The 23,107-nt window shown below is 32.7% G+C and overlaps 2 protein-coding genes across 2 annotated transcripts; both read right to left on the bottom strand.

Annotated features, from left to right (window-relative positions):
- Positions 1–10,910: 10,910 nt before the first annotated feature.
- On the bottom strand, positions 10,911–21,141 carry LOC108471406 (probable disease resistance protein At4g27220). The gene is made up of 7 exons (XM_053021450.1): positions 18,616–21,141; positions 18,513–18,574; positions 17,869–18,375; positions 16,229–16,936; positions 14,969–15,800; positions 13,992–14,542; positions 10,911–11,582 (listed from the first exon to the last, which is right to left on the bottom strand). The coding sequence occupies exons 1-6, from the start codon at positions 20,456–20,458 to the stop codon at positions 14,508–14,510; spliced, it is 3,987 nt and encodes a 1,328-aa protein (XP_052877410.1). The 5' UTR covers positions 20,459–21,141; the 3' UTR covers positions 10,911–11,582; positions 13,992–14,507.
- Positions 14,030–14,401, bottom strand: LOC128283995 (uncharacterized). Its single transcript, XM_053021449.1, has one exon. The coding sequence runs from the start codon at positions 14,399–14,401 to the stop codon at positions 14,030–14,032; it is 372 nt and encodes a 123-aa protein (XP_052877409.1).
- Positions 21,142–23,107: the final 1,966 nt, after the last annotated feature.

Genomic DNA, 23,107 nt, shown 5'->3' on the forward strand with positions numbered 1-23,107 from the left:
GACCTTATTGCAAAAGTGGGTACCATGATCACTGATCAAAGCTCGAGGTGTGCCAAACCTAGAAAAAATAGTTCGTTTTAGAAACTCCACAACAGTTTTAGCATTATCATTGTGATTAGGCTTTGCTTCTATCCAATTAGAAATATAGTCTACTGCAAGAAGTATATATACGTTTCCAAATGAAGAAATAAATGGGCCCATGAAATCAATGCCCCATACATCAAAAATCTCACTTACATGAATCGGGGATAGGGGCATTTGATTTCGTTTAGTGATATTACCTGTATGCTGGCATTTATCGCAAGACTTACAAAAGTTAAAAGCATCGCGAAAGATTGTGGGCCAATATAGCCCACACTCCAATACCTTGTGAGCTGTCCGCTTAGGGCCAAAGTGACCTCCACAAGCTTCTGTATGACAAAAAGTAAGGATAAAGGTTATCTCAGTTTTTGGAACACATCGTCGTATTATCTGATCTGAGCAATGTTTCCACAAGTATGGGTCGTCCCATATGTAATTCCGAGCTTCGCGTCTAAGCTTATTTTTTACGGATCGAGCTAACTCAGTAGGCAATGATCTGTGGTTAAGAGATTAACTATGTCTACATACCACGGATAGTGAGCCTCGGTTGAGAATAAGCTTTCATCAGGAAACTCATCCTTTATAGGAACATCATCAAACGAAGTTTTTATCCTACTCAAGTGGTCAGCCACCAGGTTTTCACACCCCTTTTTGTTACGAATCTCGATGTCAAATTCTTGGAGCAGTAAAATCCACCTAATGAGCCTTGGCTTTGCTTCCTTCTTTTCGATCAAGTACCTAAGAGCTGCATGGTCAGAAAAAATAATCACCTTAGATCCCACTAAATATAATCAAAATTTATCTAAAGCAAACATAATAGCTAAAAGTTCTTTTTCTGTGCTTGTGTATTTGCTTTGTGCAGCATCTAGGGTCTTTGAGGCGTAGCAGATGACATAAGGCTCCTAGGCTATCTTTTGTCCCAATACGGCTCCCATGCTGCGTTCGCTTGCATCGCACATAATTTCAAAGGGATAGTTCCAGTCTGGTGCTTGTACTATAGGGGTGGCTACCAACTTTTGCTTAAGTGTATCAAAAGCCTCTTTGTATTTTGGGTCAAACTCAAATTTCTTGTCTTTCTGCAACAGCTCGCACAATGGTTCAGCTATTTTTGAGAAGATTTTTATAAAACGCCTGTAAAATCCTGTATGGCCAAGAAAAGACGTATCTCTCTAACAGTAGAGGGATATGGCAGAAAATTTATAATGTCAATTTTGGCCTTATCAACCTCAATTCCCTTATATGAGACTATATGACCTAGAATCAAACATTTGTCTACCATAAAATGACACTTTTCATAGTTCAAGACAAGATTAAATTCTATGCACCTGTTCAAAATTATCGTAAGGTTTTCAAAGCATTCAGTAAAACAATTTCCATACACGGTAAAATCATCCATAAAAACTTCAATAATTTTTTCTACATATTCAGAAAATATACTTATTATGCATCTCTGGAAAGTAGCTGGTGCGTTGCAAAGTCTAAATGATATCCTTCTGTATGCAAATGTGCCAAAATGGCATATAAAAGTGGTCTTCTCCTGGTCCTCTGGCGCAACAGGGATTTGGAAGAAACCTGAATTTCTATCAAGACAACAAAAATGAGTTTTACCAGCTAAACGTTCAAGTATTTAATCTATAAAAGGAAGAGGGAAATGATCTTTTCTAGTATAAGCGTTCAACTTCAGAATCGATGCGAACCGCCACCCGCTTACGACTTTCGGACCGGTACTAAGTTACCTCAAGATTTTTCTTTCTTATCACGCCTGCTTTTCTTGGGCATAACTTGTACCGGACTTACCCATCTGCTGTCAAAAATGGGGAAGATGATGTCAGCATCCAGCAACTTAATTATTTCTTTTTTTACCACCTTCATCATATTCGGGTTTAAACGTCTTTGTGCCTCTCTCATTGGTTTCGTGTTCTCCTCCAAATAAATCTTGTGGGTGCATATCAAAGGGCTTATCCCTTTCAAGTCAGCAATGGTCCAGCCAATCACCTCCTTATGACTCTTTAGTACCTGAATCAAACTTTTCTCCTCGGGTTTAGAGAGTTTATTTTAAATTATAATGGGTAAGGTATTACCTTTTTCTAAAAATGCATACTTAAGATGCGCGGGAAGCAGTTTCAATTCCAAATCTGAAGCCTGCACAACAGAAGGTAAAAGTTTAGTTTCTAATGGGGATAATAATGTATTAACAAATTCATAATCATCGATCTATATTCAGATTTGTCTTCATAAGTTGACTCAAAAGTCTCATCTACTAATGAGTCAATCATGTCGACACGGTTTACGATCAAGATTTCGCTTGGATGGCTAATGGCATCATAAACATTAAATTTCACGATCTCCCCATCAAATTCCATTGTAAGAGTGCCGCTTTAGACATTGATCTTGGTGCTAGCAGTACTAAGGAAGGGTCGGCCCAATAGGAGGTCCGAAGATCCAGCAGTGTTGTCCTCCTCCATCTTTATTACGTAGAAATCTGTAGGGAAAATAAGTTCATTAACTTTTACCAAGACGTCCTCGAGGACTCATTTGGGATGCACAATAGACCTGTCCACTAATTGAATAATAACACCTGTCTTTGTCAAAAAACCTGCGTTAAGTGATTACTAAATAGAATAAGGCATTACATTTATGGAGGCCCCTAAATCACACATAGCCTTTTTAATTCCTAAATAGCCAATTTTGCATGGAATAGCGAACATACCCCTATCTTTGCATTTAACCGGCATTTTCCGCTGTAGTACTGCGAAAACATTTTCACCAACACTTACCTTTTCATTGTCTGTTAACTTTCGTTTGTTGGTGCAGAGCTCTTTAAGGAATTTGGCATACCTTGGAATCTGTCTGATGGCATCCAACAGTGGTAGATTGATCTCGACATTCCTGAATATTTCGAGTATCTCCTTGTCTTCCTTACTTTTTCGACACTGATTTAATCGTCCTGGGAATGGAGGTTGGATTTTCGGTAGTGAGGGTTTCGCTGGGACCTGTTCATCATTTTCAGTTTTTTCTTGGGCACTTTCTTGGTGAAGATTTCTGCCAAGAATTGGTTACAGCATCTTTCCACTTCTCAGCGTTACTGCATTTGCATTTTACCTCGGGTTTGGTTTTGTTTGCGATGGCAGCTTCCCTTGAGAGTTCATCTTCTTAATTAACGTGGTCAATTCACTTATAGACGCTTCGGTTTTCTGTTGAAAATCAAGCATGTTAGCTGCTAATTTATTGACCAAAGTTTCTAAAGAATTACCTAAATCTCGTGACTGTTGTGGAACTCAGTTCTGGTATGGTTGGTTATATCGTGGGTTGGCCCCATAACTTAAGTTAGGGTGATTCTTTCATCTTGGGTTGTAGGTATTTGCGTAAGGGTGGTATCGCCTTTGTGGTGGCCCAGGAAAATTTCCCACAGCATCTAAATGGGCCATAATATCATCATTCAAACTGGGACATGCATCAGTTGTATGTTCAGAGGTAGTACATATTCCGCATAACCGGGCTGTCTTTGCTTTTTCTGCAATAAAAGAATTCAAAATATTAGCAATTCTATCAATTTTATCTTCTAAGGTTAGATTACTTAGCTGATGAACCCTTCTAGGGGGTTCAGGATTAGCTCGGAATTGCTGAGAATTTGCAGCCATCGTGGAGATCAAGTCTCTTGTTTGTTGTGGAGTCATATTGACCAACGCTCCTCCACTCACGGCGTCTACCATATTCATTTCCATGGGTTTTAGGCCTTCATAAAAGTACTGGAGCAATGACTATTCCGTTATACCGTGTTGTGGGCAACTTGCACATAACTTCTTAAATCACTCCCAATAGTCGTACAGAGTCTCTGCGTCTTTTTGTCTTATGCCCACGATTTCTCTTCTTAACTCAGCCGCTCGTGATGCACGGAAAAACCTGTTAAGAAATAAGCGAGATAGAACAGCCCAAGTTGTAATGGATCCAAGAGGTAAATAAAATAACCATTCCCTAGCTGAATCTGCTAGGGAAAAAGGGAAAGCGCGCAATTTAATTTGATCCTCAGTTACCCCCTGAGGTTTCATACTCAAACAAACCATATGGAATTCTTTTAAATGCTTGTGGGGGTTTTCATTTTGTAACCCACGGAAAGTTGGCAGTAGCTGAATCAAGCCTGACTTTAATTCAAAATCAGTATCCATAGTAGGATACAGGATGCATAGTGGCGGTTGTTCTGTCGACGCTTCGGCCAGTTGTCGAATTGTCTGAGCCATAGGTTGAGTTGCTCAATTAGGGTTTTCGTCAACCCTAGTGTTAAGCACTTCTTCAGGGGAATCGACTTCTACTTTTTCGCTTTCAAAAGTTTGAGTAGGGTTTTCGTTAACCCTAGACTCTGCTTCGTCGTTGATTCTGATTTCTGGTAGTGGATTGCTTTGAGTTCTAACCACCGTTGACTGCTTTTTTCTTAGCTTTATTTCCTTGCGATTAGCTCTCGCAGTCTTTTCAATCTCCAAATCAAACGCAAGAGTTCCTGGAGCAGATATGGTCATAAGAAACAAAAAGCAAGATTAGTACGTTACCGATCCCCGGCAACGGCGCCAAAATTTGATGCGGACGTTGAAAGCACCAAAAATATCCTATTCCCTGTAAAATAATAAAAATAATAGTAAATGGGAAGTAGGGTCGAATCCTCAGGAACCAGATTGTACGAATGCTCTTTTCTTGAAAGCTTGGACAATTTTTTGGCCAAAAAACTTGCGTTCCTGAAAAAATAAAAAAAAAAACAGAATTAAGAATTTCGATTTGGAAAAATAAAAATAGTATTTAAATTAAATTGAAATTTCAAAATTAAATAAATGACGGAAATTGAGATGGAGAATATATAAAAATAATAAAGAGAGTTAAAGGAAAAGAAATTCTTATTGGTAGATTCCAGCCTCCAGTTGTCTCATTCCGCCTTAGGTTCAATCCTCGATTTTTAAATAACCCTTCTCAACTCAAGTAAGCCAGTTATAGTGGAAGAGAACGCCTACGACCACCAGCTCCAAAGATTAGACTTACGATTTTTAGGGAACCTGACTCTAGTCAGTAATCTATGCTAGATCAACGCTTCTCAATGGCGAATCCCACGCCATTTTGTCTCTTTGGCTTGTCAACCTCTGACGCAGTAAATTAACGAACCAGCTGTGTAATCCTTCCAAAACATACAAAGCGGCCGCCTTTGCATATGCTGAAAAGCTTACTTCTTAAGGGCCATGGACGGAAGCGTCTCGCCTCAGTAGTCTTGAGAAACGATGAATACTTGGCGAGAAGGCTAAGTACGGATTCTAGGCCTCAAGAACCCTTTTGGGGGAATATTGACAACTTTCGGCTAGATAGGTTTTAGTGGCTCATGATAATGGTGGAAAAGAAAATAAATATAAAAATGGAAAAGAGGATTTTATTGAAAGAAAATATGAAGAAACAAAAGCCTAAACTTTCAGAGGAAGAGTGTTTACAGAAAAAGATGAGTCACTTCACCTCCTATTTATAGTTCTAGGGAGATAGTCTAATTGAACTTAAATTCTAAAAAGATAAATACATATAATTAAAGATAAATAAAGATAATTAAAATAAAATTCTAAATTTGAATAATCCTAATAATTATCTTAATATTAATTATCCTAATATAAATAAAATGGAGTCTTATAAAATAAAATCTCTTCTTTTTGTATTTTTAGTCCTTGTGTCTTCCATGCTCGCACTTTTGGCACAATCTTTTTTCTGTGTTGCATATCAGCCCAATGTGTCTCCAAATTCGCACTTTTGTCCCTTAATTTTGCTTTTGCCTCCAAATCAGTCCTAATCAATAAAAAGACATGAATAGATCAAATTAGTAGGATCAAGCCCATAATAAACACATGATTAATACATAAAAATACGTTATTCTAGAGCATTATCCTACCCCAAAGTTGAGTGACTGTTGGTATAATTTACGCTTATTTCAATTTTTGTATTTTCTTTAAATGATTTATTTCAGATTCACTGCGTCTTAGTTAAAGCTTGTTTGTGACATTGGCTTAAAGACTTGAAAAATCTGGTTGAAGTGTGATAAGTAGTACAGTTTTTGTATAAAGACGATAAAGATTAAAATGAAACAGATGGAGTGTGATGAGAAGATGAGACTGGTGGTGGTTTTCTCTAGAATTGAGAAGTCATATTCATGAACACGAGTTTTTTCTTAAGCTTAGTGTTTTGATAGTTATTGATATCATTGTTAATCCTTTTTAGTAATTAAGCAACTATTGTTGGACATAAATAATATGGAATCAAACTATTAAGAGCCTATATTAGCTACATATTTGTGAATTATTTAAGTATGTTTATGATAAAATCATATTTAAAAGTTTTACTAATTTCTTAAAAGCATAATCATTTACTTGGGCTAAATTTGAGGGAAGTGTCAATTTTAGAAAAAAAATTAGAGATAGGCTAATTTTTAGGATATTTAGGGGAATATGTTAATTTTGGAGAGAAAATACGAAAACATGTTTTGTTGGACGCTTTTTAATCTTCTCTCCAAAATCAACCCATTTCTTTAATTTTTTTTTCCAAAATCGGCATTTTCCTCAAATTTAGCCAATTTATTTGGCTTTTTTACCTTTATAAAAGAAAATTATTTCAGTTATTTATTTATTTTTTTATCTTTTTTAACTCTTAAAACTCCACGGATCTATTTCTTAAATGGCAATTGACACATACAATAAGTCCAATTGCTTCTCATGGATTTTCATACCCCTACTATGCAAAAATGGATATGCATTTGAAATGGAGGTTATTATATATATCATGAGCGATACTGAAATGAATTGAGTAATCTCCTCCTTTGTTCAAGAAAAAAATATTGTTAGTTTGCATAGTTCAATCATTAATTCCAAAAATTTCTACAATAAAATTAGATAGATTACTAGTATAATTCCCTAGCAATTTACTTTTACTAAAAACTGGAAAAAAAAAAGAACTAAAATAGGAGAAATTGTGTTCTCCTAATAGTAGAAAGAGTGAAGTAAGTACAACTATGCATATTTCGAAAGTAAGAAAGATTATGATTGAACCTGTCAATCATTTTCAGTCATTAACTGAATAATAAATAACTACAAATGATAGAGATACTAGAGGTGTGCATGGGCCGGGTCAGGCCCATAAAAAATTTTCAGCCCGTTTTCAAGGCCCGGGCTCATCTCGGCTCGAAATATGGGCATAGAATTTTGTCCAAGCCCGGCCCGAGAAAAAAATGGTAGGCCCGAGCCCGGCCCAGCCTAGCCATATTAATTTTTTTTTACTTTTTTTATTAAATAACAAACTTTAAAATATAATAAATCAAATACATTTAAAAACATAAAACAAATATTAAAACAAAAATAAATAAAAATGAGACTAAAATAATTCTTAAAATAATACATAAATTAAAAATATAATAAAAAGTAATTATATTAAAATTGAAAAATTGAAACAAATTAGAACTAAATTAAAACCAAATTATATTAATAACAAAAGTTTTACAATATCAAAATAACATTAAAACCAACAAAAGAGTAAAGTAAAAGTACTAAAGTTACTTAAAATTAAAAATAAAAATGTTAAAAATAATTTAATATTAAAATAGGGCCGTGTCGGGTTGGGCCCGGGGGCCAAAAAAATCTTACCAGGGGCCCGGCCTGTTTTCTAAACGGGCCTCATTTTTGTCCAAGCCCATTTTGTGGGCCTATATTTTTACCCAAACCCTCCCATTTTTTGGGTGGGCCTTCGGGTCGGGCTAGGCAGGCCAGGCACCAAACCCATGCACACCTCTAGAAGATCATAATTTAAATAATGAAAATTCCAACATTTGAAAATTGCATCTAGAATTTTTAAAATTAAAAATTATAGAGCATTATTATAATTTTATTATTAAATAAATTTGATAAATTTTACATTTTAATTTTTTGATAATTTATATATATTTTTAAAATTTTCAAAAATTTTATATATTTTTAAAAATTAATTAATTGTTGATGTAGCATAGTGAATGTCAGTTCAGCATAATTAACAAATATAAATTTTTACATTCATTTTGAAGTAAGTTTAAAAAACGCAAATTAAAATATTTAAAAATAGAAAATTAAAATAACTCTTTTTATATAAAATCAAAGTAGTGTTTTAAAATGACTATGAATTTAGTGCAGTACTTTAAAAGGGAATAAATTGTTGTTTGTGGTGCAAGTGGTAAGATAAAATTAATACCACTTCTCTCCTCAATTTTTTTTATGAATTACAGTAATAAAGTAAAATCTAAACAATTAACGTGACTAACACGGCTCTATTTCAAGTTAAATTTAAAACAGTAAATATTCTTAACTATCAGGTTATCAGGGTTCTGGACTAGTTTTATATAACACAAATTAAAAACAAGTGAATTTAGTAATAAAATTATATTAAAAATATATCAATATTTTTAAACCAAAGTAAAGACATTCCCACTTAAAAAGGAAGAGAAGAGAAATGATGTATGTTGGAGAGAAGTAATCCCACTTATAGTATTTCTTTTTCTCTCATTCCAATCTTATATTCTATTTGTATATTTTATTAAAAAGTTGTTATCATTAAGAGACAAGATTTAGTAATGAAAGATATGGTATCCTCTTAATTCATTAACTACAACTTTTATTATAATATTCAAATAAAATAACAGTATTTGGAAGGAAATGAGAGAAAAGTGCATCGAAATCAGAGAGAAAAAAAGGGTTAGTGGGAAATTAGATAACTTAATCTTTTATGTTCGTGCTATCACCTTCTTTCTGTCTCTTATTTTTGTTTTTGAAAAGAAATTAAAAAGAGTCGAGTGACTGTGGAATTGGCTTCTAAAAATTCATCAACAAAGGACGGTAAAAGGAGGAGAAAAATAATTAGGGACGAATAAAATTTGAATCTATTTGAAAAAATTAATTTTTTTTAAAATTTTAAGTTAATCGAATCGAGTTGTTCGAATTATTCGAGTCAACTCGAATTACTTATTTGAGTTTCGAGTTCAAGTTGAGTTAAATTTTACAATCTGAATAATTTGAATAATTCAATAACAAATTAATATAAATACCCTTTTGATCCATTCCAAATATTAAAATGAGCAAATTTGTCTCTCTTTGAACAAAAATTATAAAATAAACAAAATAATTTTAAAAATTTAAAATATTTATAAAAATTCAAAATTTTTATTTTAAAAAATTTAAAAAACATATAAAGAAATATAAAAATTAAAAATTTTCTAGAATAATAATTTTGGAGATATGATTCAAGTTTATCATACTAAAGTATTCTTTTATTATTTTTCTTTGAAAAAGTTTTCAAATATATACGGTTTCAAATTTATGTGCTTTAAGATAGAATTAGTTATACTGTAACAAAATTTTAATTTGACATGTTTAATTTTTTTAATTTAACTCAAACAATTTCACTCGATTCGACTCGACTCGGTTTGAAAAATTTTTAAATCAAGTTAGGATGATAAAATAGGACTTGTCAACTCGACTAACTTAAAATTTTTTCACTTGTTTCGATCAAACTTTTCACCCCTAGTAACAATCAATTTGTCCAAATCTGTAGTAAATCTATAAATAATGATGTAAAACTTGCTTTGATACATTGAACAACGTTATTGAAACGATCATAAATTTCTCTAGTATGGGTAGAGAAGAAAAATAACATGTGCTAAAAAAATTATTTAATTTTACCAACATTTATAAGTATAGATGAAATGCCACAAAATTGCCCCTATTAATTGCAGGTAAAAAGCTTTTGGCGAGCCTAACAACTAGTTTATATTTGCCGGAGTAACCTTTCTGGTGCTTTAAAATACTGTTCTATATTGCATTCAAGCAATTGATTGCCAACATAAAATCAACGAAAAGTTCAACATCATGTAATCAAAGTTAACCACACTGTAAAAACCTCCATCTATGTCACAAGCTCCAAGCAATATGGAGTTTCAATATCATGGTGTTGACACTAGTACTAGTTAGAGAGAATATCCACTATTTTGTACAGAAGTGAGAGTCTAAAATAAATGTTCAGCTAAAGATCCTACAGAAAGAACAAAAAAAATTGGGATTTGACAGACACCTTTTCCCTTTCCTTCTTTAAAGTATCCAAAATTATATGCAAAAAGAAATGGAAAATTTTAGAGACCCTTTAGTTACCTCTAATTGGATCATAATCCAAATTGATTGCCTGCTTATTTGAGAGAGTATTGCTTGATCAATAACTATTTATATTTTGATGGCTTAGAGCATTATAAAAGCCCTTATTTAGTGGTAACTCTAGAAAAATTATCATCACTAGATTAAGCCATTTACATTGTAGCACCACAATATCAAAGATTGGAATTGAAGATGATCAACCGATTCCACCATTTTAAGATCAAAGATTCACAATTTTATGTGTTGGTTCAAGGAGAATAATGGAGAAGATGATGAAACATACAAAGCAGTTTAACAGAACAATTTTAATCTATCTTTCAAACATAGTAAAAAAAAATGAAGTAGAGCTGAATATAAACATATACTGAGCAACAGAAAGTAAGCACGTTAGAGAAAAAGGAAGTTTATCTATTTTGAATAATTCTTTGAGCTTGTTTTGGTTTTGGAATCATTTAGCAATGGGGCCAAAAAAGCAAACAAAACATTGGTTATTAGACACAGGCCCCACACTGGAGCTGTTGGATCTTAAAACAAAGCAGCAAGCAAAAACAGGAAGCTTGTACACCAAGCCTCGTGGCTTGTGGAATAAACAACGACAGAATTTTAAAGGAAAACAAGAACAGAAAAACGAAAGCAAAGAAAATGGAGCATAAGTTGAATGAAATTCAATGATTTTTCATTAACTGAACAATGGCATAATGCCAATACATAAAACCAAGCTTTTGCTTGTCAAAAATCAGCATGAAGTCAACTAATCTATACCAACTACCACTAATACATTGGAACTTACAAAACTAAACTTGTACACTTAAGTATAGTTGGTCATCAGCTCCTACAGCATCAAATTACATCAAATTACATCAAATGTAAATTAAACTTAGTTTAAAATGAACTAGAATACATTACATAAACTATGGTTACAAAAGAAACAAAATAAACAGCTTCAGCACAGTGGCTCGACAGCTTCTGGTTTTGGCCTGCTCTGCTTGGTCTGATGGCTGGTGCATGAGCTGCATGGAGGGCCACATTCTAATAGGAGCTATATACAAAGCTAATCTTCTTGCTAATCTGTCAGGCATGGGTGTTTCCATTACACGAATGCGAATCCAGACGTTGCGGAAGAAAGGGGCTATCTGAGTCGCTTTCATATCATGTGGTGGACCATTTCGGATCCTCATGTCCAAAGGGTCACGATAGTTTAGACAACCTCAACAATCCGCTTCATGGTTTTCAATGCATGGAATGGTAGAGCTGAAAGCTTGAGAAGTATCAGCCTTGACAGAATGGGGAAGCCTATATCAATCCATTTTACCAACTTGCAATACCCTTATAGATTGAGAATTAAAGCTAATAGAAATCAGAAATTCAGAATACATACTTGGATTCTCACAAATCAAGGGTTTACACAGGAAATTCAGGATTAAAATATAAAGAATGCATAAAATATAAACCCACTAACCTAAAACAATTAAATCTGTTGAGAATGTGACTTAGACTTGCTTAATAATAGGTCTGGAGACCAAGTCTTTAGGGATTTAAATTTTTGTTATATGATTTTAGGAGTAAGTTAAGTATTTGGGGCATGTTTTATTAGAAGTAAGTTTTGCAGATTTTTGTTATTTTTTTGCTATATAATATGAACAATAGAACATATTATTGTGTGCTTCCAATATATCTTTCTTTCATATTTTCTGTATTTTATATTGTTGCTAAAATACCAACAATTGGTATTAGAACTTTTATCTTTAAGGGATTCGTGAGTTGAGAGAAACACATAAACTTTTGACATGAAAATTGACACAACATTTTTTCATATTGTTCCACCAATTTTTTATGGTGGTAACTATTAAGCTTGGGCTCTTAGAAGTCTATTTTTTGGACGAGCCTTAGGGCCGGGCCAAATGAACTAGCTCATGGACAACTCTAGTCCAAACAAAGGAAAATATCACATTTTCCATAAACCATTTTCCATAAGTTGTTTTCCATGAAATAAACTAACCTAAGCCTTAAATTGGTACCCAAGATTTTTTTTTGTTCAATTAAGTATTTAAACTTGGTCTTTTTGTTCAAATTAGTACTTGAACTTGGCTTCATAGTTCAAATCAATTAAGATAAGTCATTTACTGCAAGTACTAGTTTAGACCAAAAACTTAAGCTCGAGAACTTAATTGGATCAAAATAAAATTCAAGGACCAATTTGAACTTTAAAACCATGTTCAAGCATCTAAATAAGCCAAGAAGAAAACTTTAAGTACCAAATTGAACCTTATAAATACGATGGTCTAAGAGCAAGCATTTTGAGTATACAAAGCAACAATTTGCATTTGATTTTATATGATTTTTTTTTTTTAGGTTTTTGTCGCGTGTCAAAATGTGAAGTTTTTATGTGTCATCTTGCTATTGATCGTTAATGTCACATCAATAAATTTTAACAATATTATTATTGAGGTACAAATGTATATAACGGAATTAAAATTTAAGTACCAATTAAATAAAAAAATATTTAAGCAGCTATGAAATACAAGTGACAAGTTCGGTAGCAAAAAGATATATTAACCTCTGTAAATACGATAATCCTAGAGCAAGCATTTTCAATATACAAACCAACAACTTGCTATTGATTTTATATATTTATTGAGGTTGTCGGCATATATAGATGTTGCTCAATGTGAACATATTTTATTATTTTTGACAGTAACGTAGGCATATTTTATTACAACACATAAATTGGTCTTTCCTTATAATAATTTCGAGCAGCTTTCAAATAAATATATAAAAGAAGTGCGGTGTATGATAAATTTATAAGCAGAGTTAAAATATATATATATACTATTAGTGTATTAAGTACTCATTTTTTTTCTTTTTTATAAGTAGTTTTAACTAAAGTTCAAATATGTAGTTTTAACACATAAATTGGTCATTTTATTTTTATTTTAGGAATTTAATCTCTCTACTTTTTAGATTTTAAAATTCAAGTCTAGTTACTGACATTGTTACATTTTAATAGCGTTAACAGTTGAACTTAAATTTTAAAATTTAAAAAATAGAAGGACTAAATTCTAAATTTACAAAGACTTAAGAGACTTATGAAATATTTTAGCCTTTAAGTAATCATTCAAGAAGTTTTATATTTTGTATTTATATTAAACATGTACCAAAGCAAGAAGCAAATAAAGCAAGGGCAATCAAACCAACATACAATGAAAGATAATAATAAGTTCTAGTTTATCCTTTTCTTCACTAGGTATATTTAAATCTTGGAATAACTTCATTGGTTCTTTCTAGAATTTTTTAATAGAAAAAAAAACATTTTATTTCATATAATGAGCATTTTTGTTTTTGGTATTTCATATAATGAGGAAAATAGATTTTGACATGGCGAATGTCCACTTCTTTAACAAATTTGATGCATTGATGATTAAATTCAATAATATTTTATCATTATCAAGGTGCTAAAAGTGGCCATCGACATAGCTGAAAAAGCTAGAACAAAGGTGCTAAGATAATCCTATAGGACAAGGACTTTATAATAAAAAGGGAAACATACAAAAGATCAATGGTAAAGTAACCTTTTTTATTTTATTTTTAAAGACCAATTTTTGTATTTCTAGGCTGCAGTTGGAGTGTCCAAATAAAATGTTCCATTAAATGCATTTGGTTGAGAGGAAGTATTAGATTATTCAAGTAAAAACACATGAACTATCTTTAAATAAAGGGTGAAGAAGGGTCATATACCTTTCCAATGAAGAATAGAGGTAGTAGATGAGGCATTATCAGATTAGTGTAATGGCTGATGCTTTTGGAGGGAGCATATTTTCCATGAAGTTGTGATATCCTTTGAGCGCATTGTTCCATATGTTCACCGGGTCCTCATCACGGCCTTCGAGCATCCACTCATTGCGCGCCTTCCAAATACCCCAGCACGTCCAAGCAATCCAACTCATTGCTGTATTCGCTCCCGAGTTCTGAAGAAGTTGCTTGATTTTCAGCCACCAATCGGATAAGGATTGGAAATCATTAGGGGAAGGAGTGTAGTTGAACATCGAGGCTCTCCAAGTTGCTTGAGCTGGTGGGCAAAAAAGGAGGATGTGTTCGATGGTTTGCTTTCCTTCTTCACACATTGGACAATTCGAATTCTCTACCATATGTCTCTTGGCTAAATTCTCTGTGGAAGCTATGGCATTACAGCATGCGTTCCGAACAAAAATTTTGATCTTGGGGATAGCTTTAAGATTCCAAAGATCCTCCCAATCACAATTTTTTCCACAGCTGAGATCCGCAGCAACCTGCATTAATAGAATGGGTTATGGAGGCCGTGAGGATTTTGTAAAGATCTTTCATAGGCCACGTTGTGCTGTGCATTTCTAGGTAGAAACATACGAGTTTTGGTAGATTCCAAAGAATAAGGTAGGAAAACTGATTAAATTTAAACCAAATTTTGTGTTCTACTCCTTCCACATTCTTTGGAACACTCTCCTGCACTCCAGAGCTATCAACATTTAAGCTCTCAAGATGCTGAAGATCTTTGGCTATTTGAAAACGAAAAAAAGTTTTCAGACATTCAACGTTATGTAATTACAAGGTGTCACATATCACAAAATGAGGCTTCCATTTATACTTTTGCATATAAATTCAACATTAGATGTATTTATAAGGCTACAATTAAAATAAAATTTAGCAAGAGAACAGTAAAAATATATAATTCTCTGTACCTTCTGTGTTTAACTGTTCAATGGTGGCATTAAGGTCACCGGCCCAACGTCCTTCAAAATCCGTTTGTGTTAACAGCACTTTATGAAGTTTTGGTGTGCTTAGTGCTCCTTGATAGAAGTTCTTTATTCTGGGACACTGGCTCAAAATAACTTGTTCCAAGGATGGAAACCTTAAAGTGTAATTGCCTGAACAAAAGCTTGTAAGGCTTTGTAAACAATGAAGCTCCAAATGTTTCAGCGCTTTGAAAACAATCTCATATGATGTTTCATCCTCGTTGCTTGAAATTATTTCTCTCATCATTTCACATTCTCTTATCCTCATTGTCACAAGGCACATCGAACTTTGGGCTTTCAAGGATGTAATCAACTCTGTCATCTTTTCGCATTTCCAAATATCTAAAGTTGTAAGATTTTCAAAAAATGAATGATCCAATCCTAAACTAATCAAATTGCCACACTGCCAAACTTCAAGACATTCAAGACTTGCACAAATATGGTCAAGCGGGGAGTCTTGCTTCCATAGATGTCTTATATTGTTAAGCGCATCTAATCTTAACTCCTTGATTTTTGGGATCGTGATGATCATGTCTTTATCTTCAGATGCACCGCTTTCGAAAGAAACTAGCTCTTTGAATTTGCAAGAAACCACATGAAGGATTTCAAGATTGTAAAATCTTTTGAGGAAAGAAATCGGGAAAACAGCTGATTCATCAGAGTAGCAAGAAATCCGAAGAAATTTTATATCGCAAAATAAGTCAGCCTCATACTGGCCATCACTTATCATCGGAATATCATCATGGCTAAATGAAACCTCCTCCAATTGGGGGACAACCTAAGAAGCAACAAACAAGAGCAATGAGTTTCCTAGAGCATTTGAATTAGAATTTCATTTAAACAAAAAGCCCTAACACAAAAGAATAGCCATAATGCATAATATAAGCCCATAAATGAACTATGAAATCAAATGTTTGAAGTGACGAGTATTTTTAGTTTTAATTTCCATATTAAGAATATGCATGTTTGATTTTTTCTTCAAGGGAAGGCAATAGAATTTATTATCAGGTAAAGAGTTACAAAGAATTCGTTACTAAAAAAAAATTCAGAATTGTTAGAGATTATCATAGAGAAAAATATGAATTCGAGAATCATTTTAATTATTTTACATTTCTAAATGAATATTTGGATGTATTAGTTGAGATATACAAAATGATTTAAGTACAATTTATAACCTTTACTAAAAAAAGGTGTAGCAGTCCATACCTTGTCTACTAGGGAAAGTGAATGTTGGATTTGGGATTCTTCATGCCCAAATATCTTAATCCTCCCACACCCATCTATCCGCAATTTATTTAATGCAGGCCATGTTGTTCTATGCCTTCCGGGATAGAAACATGATAAGTATGGTAAATTCCAAAATTCAAGCAAGGACAACTGATTAAATGCAAACCAAATTTCCTGTTGGTCTGATCCTTCAACATTCTTTGAGACAATCTCCTCCAACCCACAACTTTCAAAAATAAGACTTTCAAGTTGCTGAAGATCTTTGGCAATTGAAAATGGAAACAGAGTTTTCAAGCTCCAACATTCTTGAATCCTTACTTGTCGTAGACTTTTAACAGAAATATTTCCTTTGTGATACTTAGTCCAGACATGCTTCAACTTTGGTAGGCGAAAGAGATTCACTTCTCTTAATTGACTGTCTACCTCATACGTTTCTTCAATATTTAACCATTGCGCTTCGAGTTGGAACACTTCTTCTAGTGAAGCACAATCAGTCAGTATTAATTTCTCCAAATTTCGGAAACCCCCCAAAAGAAAAGGTGAAAAGATGTTCAACAACACATCACATTCCTTAACAGTCAACTCTTTTAGCATAGAAAATGAATTCGTATGAAGTTTGCTGTGCCATATCCTCTTTGCCTTCGTCAAATGGGAGATTGTGATTTTCTCCACATTGGGAAAAGCAACCTACATAATGATAGAAAGAACTAATTACAATTAGAAAGAAATTATATAAAATGTTAGCTCATTGAAATTTAGATGAAGGTATTAGTAAATCATATAATTAGGACAATTAGAATCATTGGTCATTTGATAAGAATCTAAATGAGTTTAATATATAATTGTCTTCGGTTGACTTTTTTACATATACATACACCAATTTCTAATGTTACATGTATTGCACATAATTTTACATGTTTAATTTTTAATTGATTGTATATAAACCATTTTGAATTGATTTATCTAACCGTTTTCACATTAATCTTTTCTTCCTAATAACAGGTGGAAACCACCATTCGAAATACAAGAATGGCACCTAGTGTATCACTCATAGACTCCCTCTAATAAAGATAGCTTTCATAATGAAATTTGATATTAATGGGATACGTATATATATAGGTTTAAAGTTACCAATCAAAGTGATAGGTCAAATATATTAATTTAAGCATATATGCAAATATGTTAGCTAGCTTGTTGTCCCAATTTGTTGGTTTAGAAAAAGAAAAATAAATGGAAATGGTGTTGACTTACATTTGGAAAAGAAAAGAGATTAACTTATCAATCTACTCTAACTTAGTATTACACTTCAACTGCACTATATTATTTAAGTTTGTATAATTTGAATTTTATTTATTTAATTGATTCTTTCAAAAAAAGTTAATCTTTTATTGAATTTTACTATTCAACATTGTTTTTAAACGATTCTAAGACAAAAATAATAATCTTTTAAATATATATATTATTTTAATAATAGCAATTAATCACTACACAAAATCTTTTAGTTAAGAAATTAGATAATAGTAGATGACATTAACGAGGGATAAAGATATAGCTCATGAGTTTTGAATAGTCATATGACTTAAATGTATAAATGCGGATTCATTATAAGAAAAACTAACCTTATTGGAGAAAAATGCAGCAAGGTTATCAACTTCGTCACCAATTATTGCTTCTTTGTCTTCATCTCTTGAAAATGTGGAAGCAAAAGTAGTCATGTTTGAACAGTCAATTACCTTAATGTTAATCAAGGATAGACATTCAAGACCTTTACTTCCCCTGTAAAAGCTTGTCATATCTGGACAAGACTCCACTGTAATAGATTGTAGACGAGGGAATATGCTAATGATCTTGCTACTATCTGATATTGCTTTCTCAACCGTTATAATTGAACCCTCTTCTTTTATGACTTGTTCCAAATTCTCACATCTCTTGATTTCCATTTTCTGGAGTTGCCTCAGGCTGAAGGCCGTTGAGAGGTTAAAAATGTATCTCAAATTGTTTGAATCACAAACCTCTAGAAATTCTAGGGTTGTAAAATCCAACAATTCTTGGTGATTTCTACTCCATATGTCTACCAGCTCCGGAAACTCTGACAACTTCAAACACTTTAGACCACGGTATCCAACCTAAGAAGAAACATATAAAGAAGTCGAACTTTCATACCAACATATTTAACATGATCCTTACAAGGTTAAAATTAAAATAAATTATGCAAAACATAATTAAAAGGTACATATTTTTCGATGATTTTTTTGTTTAGTACCTGCTCTTTGTATAACTGCTCCACGGTGGCATTAAGGTCACCGGCCCAACGTCCTTCAAAATCTGTTTCTGTTAACTGCACATTATGCAGTTTTGGTGTGCTTAGTCCTCCGGTAGCATTTCAATATCAGAACTATCAAAGCTAAGAATTTCCAGATTCTTGAGCTCTCCGATAAGGGTAATGTCTCCCAACACACAACTATAGAAGCATAATGTTCGAAGGTTTGGTAGCAAGGAAATTGATGAAGGCAAGGTCGGTAAATTCATGTCAAACAAAGATAGGGCTTTGAGATTTTTCATTTCCTTAAAAAAGTTTTCTGGTATTTTCGTCAAAGGATCCTTGCTATTCATATTGAAAAGTGTAAGTTTGGGGCATTTCAACTGACCAGGAAGCTTGTTGATAATAGGATACATATACACCAAAGATATTTTTTCACACTCTTTCATCGTTTCATCATCTGGCCAATCATTCAAAACATCTTCGTGTTTTAAAACAAAAACGTGGTTGGCAGCAATTGACATGGCTACATCGCTAATAAGATCATGCATATCAAGGCGTAGATTGTTATAACCGTCAAGTAACAAACAAGAAGCTTTGAGATGACTCACCACTGTCAACAGTCTGTTTCGTGTTTTGTCAACTGTGCTGACACCACGAAATAACCCTAACCCCATTGCACACATAAGCAAAAACTCAAGATGAAGATTATGACCCAATAGACTGCAAAGTAAGAAAGTCTGTTTATGGTCCTCGCTTTGTAAACGATCGTAACTCCACTCTATGGTTGAATATACAGTTCCTGGTACTCCTTTGAAGTTGCTCGACGATGGCTTGCTTAGTTGTCGCAAAGCATCCTCCCATACATATGGAGGTTCATTTCTCAAAGACGTTGCAAGTGTTCTTATGGCGATTGGTAGACCACCACATTTTTTAGCAACCTCAGTTGCTATAGGTAACAAGTCAGAACTTTCAACACCGTCCCCTGCAATCTTCTTGAAGAACTCCCAAGCTTCTTCATGTTCTAAAACTCCGATTGGAAAACTCTTTTTAGCATCCATGTCCTTCAACAAAACATTTAGATCTCTGGATGTCAGCAGTATGGTGCATCTCTGATTCTCGTCTCCCAAAGGAATCCCTACTTCCATCAGGTCTAATTTTGCCCAAATGTCATCTAAAACAACAAGAATCTTCTTCTCTTTCTTCAACCTTTGGCACAACCGACTTGCTCTTCCACTCATACTTTGCTCCTCAAATTTCAACCCCAACATATCTGCAATTTGATCTTGAATTTTTCGGACGTCAGGAGTATGAGTCACAACAGCCATAACCGCCGAGTCGAATAACTTATCTTCTTTGACTTGTCTAATAACTTCTTTGACAAGCGTGGTCTTGCCGACACCGGGCATTCCATAGACCCCTATAATGTTGAGATTAGGATCTTTCACCGCCTCCATGGTCTTGTTAAACACCAATTTTCTTGAATCGAAGTCGTCAAAATCTTTGGGAGGCACAGCCACTACGGGCTGCGGGACATCCCGATATGATACTTTGACAAACCCGCCTTGCTGGAGGAGTTCATAAACGGCACCGGCACCTTCTTCTGCTTTTTTGCTCAGCTGATAGCGAGCATTGAAATTTGGGCACAAGCCGATGAAGCACTTGTTCTTTGCTTTGTCTTCAAGACCCTTCACTTCCTTCAACTCTGAACCGATCATTTTGTCGGCTTTCTCCAGCCAAGTGTTGACTTCGGGGTATATATTCTCGTCGTTCTTTCGAGCAGCATCAACATCTAGCAGCACTCTGTCTCTGTTGTCTTTCAACGTCTCGACTTTCTTCTCGAAATCCGAAACCATTCTTCTATAGCTGAAATTACGTCTAATTTTTTGGAATACGTATCTCACAACTTCGGTAACAATGTTGCCAGCAGCGCCCGTAATAATTTCCATGCTTTTTTTTTTTTTGAGAAAGGGGGGGTGTTCTAAAGCAAAAAGCGAAAGGGAAGGAATAACAGAGGGGGAGCAGATTCAGGTAATAAGGAAACAACGAAACTGTTGTTAGAAACTCCACGCTAATGCGGAGCAGAAGATGATGAGATATTGTATCACAAGAAATCAACTAAGTTACACATGAGAACAAGTGAAGTATTGGGAAAAAGAGGTAGCTAAGAATGGAAGAGAGAGGAGAAAACAGATGTGGGCTCTGGAAAGGCAGTGGAGGGATATGTAAATAACTGAGGTTTATATGACGAAGATGAGAAAACTGCAATATTCGACCACAGATCGATCGATGACTTTGACTCGGGACAATTGAACAAGTTACACATGACACTAATTAATAACTTAATATTTATGTTTCTAAACAATTCCTTTTCGTATGTTTGCTCTAAATTTAAGTGCTGCTATCACCTTCTTTCTGTCTTTTACTTTTTTGTTTTTCAAAAGAAATTAAAAGGAGTCGTCGATTGATTGGGGGCTTTGGCTTTTAAAAAGATTGAAGAACAGAGCATGAAATTAGGAGGAGAAAGAAAGAAGCAAAAGATGTAACAATCAATTTATCCAAAACCTACTTTGATACATTTAACAACGTTGTTGAAGTGATCATAAATTTTCAAATCTTGATATATCATTTTCCTAGTGTCTTCTCTAACATGCATAGAGAAGAAAAATAACATGCAATATAAGAATCCACGTCTATAAATGTAGGTAAAAGGTTTTCAGTGAGTTTCACAACTTTTGTCGGAGTGACTTTTTCGAAGCTTTAAAATACCATTATAAGTTGCATTCAAGCAATTAATTACCAACATAAAATTACAATAATTATTTTTTTAATACGTGAATGATTCCAACTTAAGTTAATTTTAAGAAAAATAAGTATCTAATCAATAAATTCTTAAACTTGGTGTTCCCGTAGTTGTTGATATTATTGTTTGTCCTTCCTAGCAACTAAGCAACTATTATTGCTGCTCAAAAATATGTGGCATCAAATTATGAGCCTATATTTGCTCCATATTTTTGAATTATTTAAGTATAGTTAGGAAAATAAAATTATATTTACATAATGATTTATTTGATTTTCTTAATTTTATAAAATAAAATTGTTGAGCCATTTATCTATTTTATTTATTTATTTTAACTTTTAAACTAGTATTTTTTAAAATACTCACGTCAACAATTAATTAAAATTTTTCAAAATTTTAAAATTATAGAATATTATTATAATTTTAGTATTAAATAAATTTTATAAAGTTTTCACTTTTTAAAAAAAATTGATAATTTTAAATTTTCAAAATTTTATTTTTTTTTTTTTAAAATTAATTAATTTTTTCATGATATATATGTAGATGCTATGTCAATAAAATTAATAAATATTACATTCTCTATTTATTTTAAAAATATTTGATAAAAACATAAATTTAAATATTAAAAATATATAAAATATAAATAAAAACTTAAATAATTTTTTTAAAAATTAAAGTGCTAAATAAATTTAAAATCACATAAAAGATCATGATGTATGACTATGAATTTTGTGTGATACTTTAAAAGGGAATAAAATAGTCATTTTAACTACCACAATTCACTCATTCAATTTTATAAAATTATCATTTTAACTCTTTATTTAATTTTTCACCTCTTTTAACATTTGAATATCTGTTTTTGTCAAATCATCCCAAAATAAATGAGGTGACCAAAATGAAAATGACCTAAAAATTAGGTGACCATAAATAAAAATATAAACATGATTTGACATGTACAATCAATCGCCGTTAAAGATTTAACACTTGAATGAACTATTAAAGTCTAATAGTTATAAGATTTTAAAAATTCGCTTCTATTATTTTATTGAGTTGGTATTGTTATTTTTAATAAAAATTTTATAACTTTTTATGATTCTTTAAATAATTTTAAATTTTAAAACGGTTTAATTAGTTCTGTTTAATTTGTTAGTAAATCCTTTTTATTATTAGTTTCAAAAATAATAAAAGAATAGGGATTAAATTGATTCGATATATAAAGATTGAGGACTACATATATTATTATACAGTTTTGCTCAAGAAATAAATTACTCAGGACTAAAATGTAATACAAGGTATACAGATGTTATCAACTAACATTAAGATTAATGTGATAATAAAAGAAAGTTGGACCCACAAACAATTGAATTGCCTTTGAATTTGAGTCCCACAAATAATTGTACCACAAAGCACCAGACCAACAAATAATTGAATTGCCTTCAATTTGAATCCCCCTAATAATTGTACCACAAAACACCATACCATAAATTTTATTTTTTTACTTTTTTGTATAGATTGCTGCTAACACATGCACACACCAACTCTTACAATCAAAACTCGTGACATTGACTGAACACGTCTTGTCATGTGTCAAAGTTCTAAAGAGTTCTAATATTCTAAAAAAAATTAAAAATTAAAGAGAAAATTTACTTACACCAATATAAAATTAAATTGATTTTACACTTATTTGTAACTTTTATATTGATAATATTTTAATAACTCAACTATCGAATTTATCAAGATATTTATACTTATCGTAAATGTAGATTTTGAATTGATTCAATATGTTTATTATGTCAAT

Source organism: Gossypium arboreum, chromosome 11 (genome assembly GCF_025698485.1).
Source record: "Gossypium arboreum isolate Shixiya-1 chromosome 11, ASM2569848v2, whole genome shotgun sequence".
In the NCBI taxonomy this organism is placed as follows: domain Eukaryota; kingdom Viridiplantae; phylum Streptophyta; class Magnoliopsida; order Malvales; family Malvaceae; genus Gossypium; species Gossypium arboreum.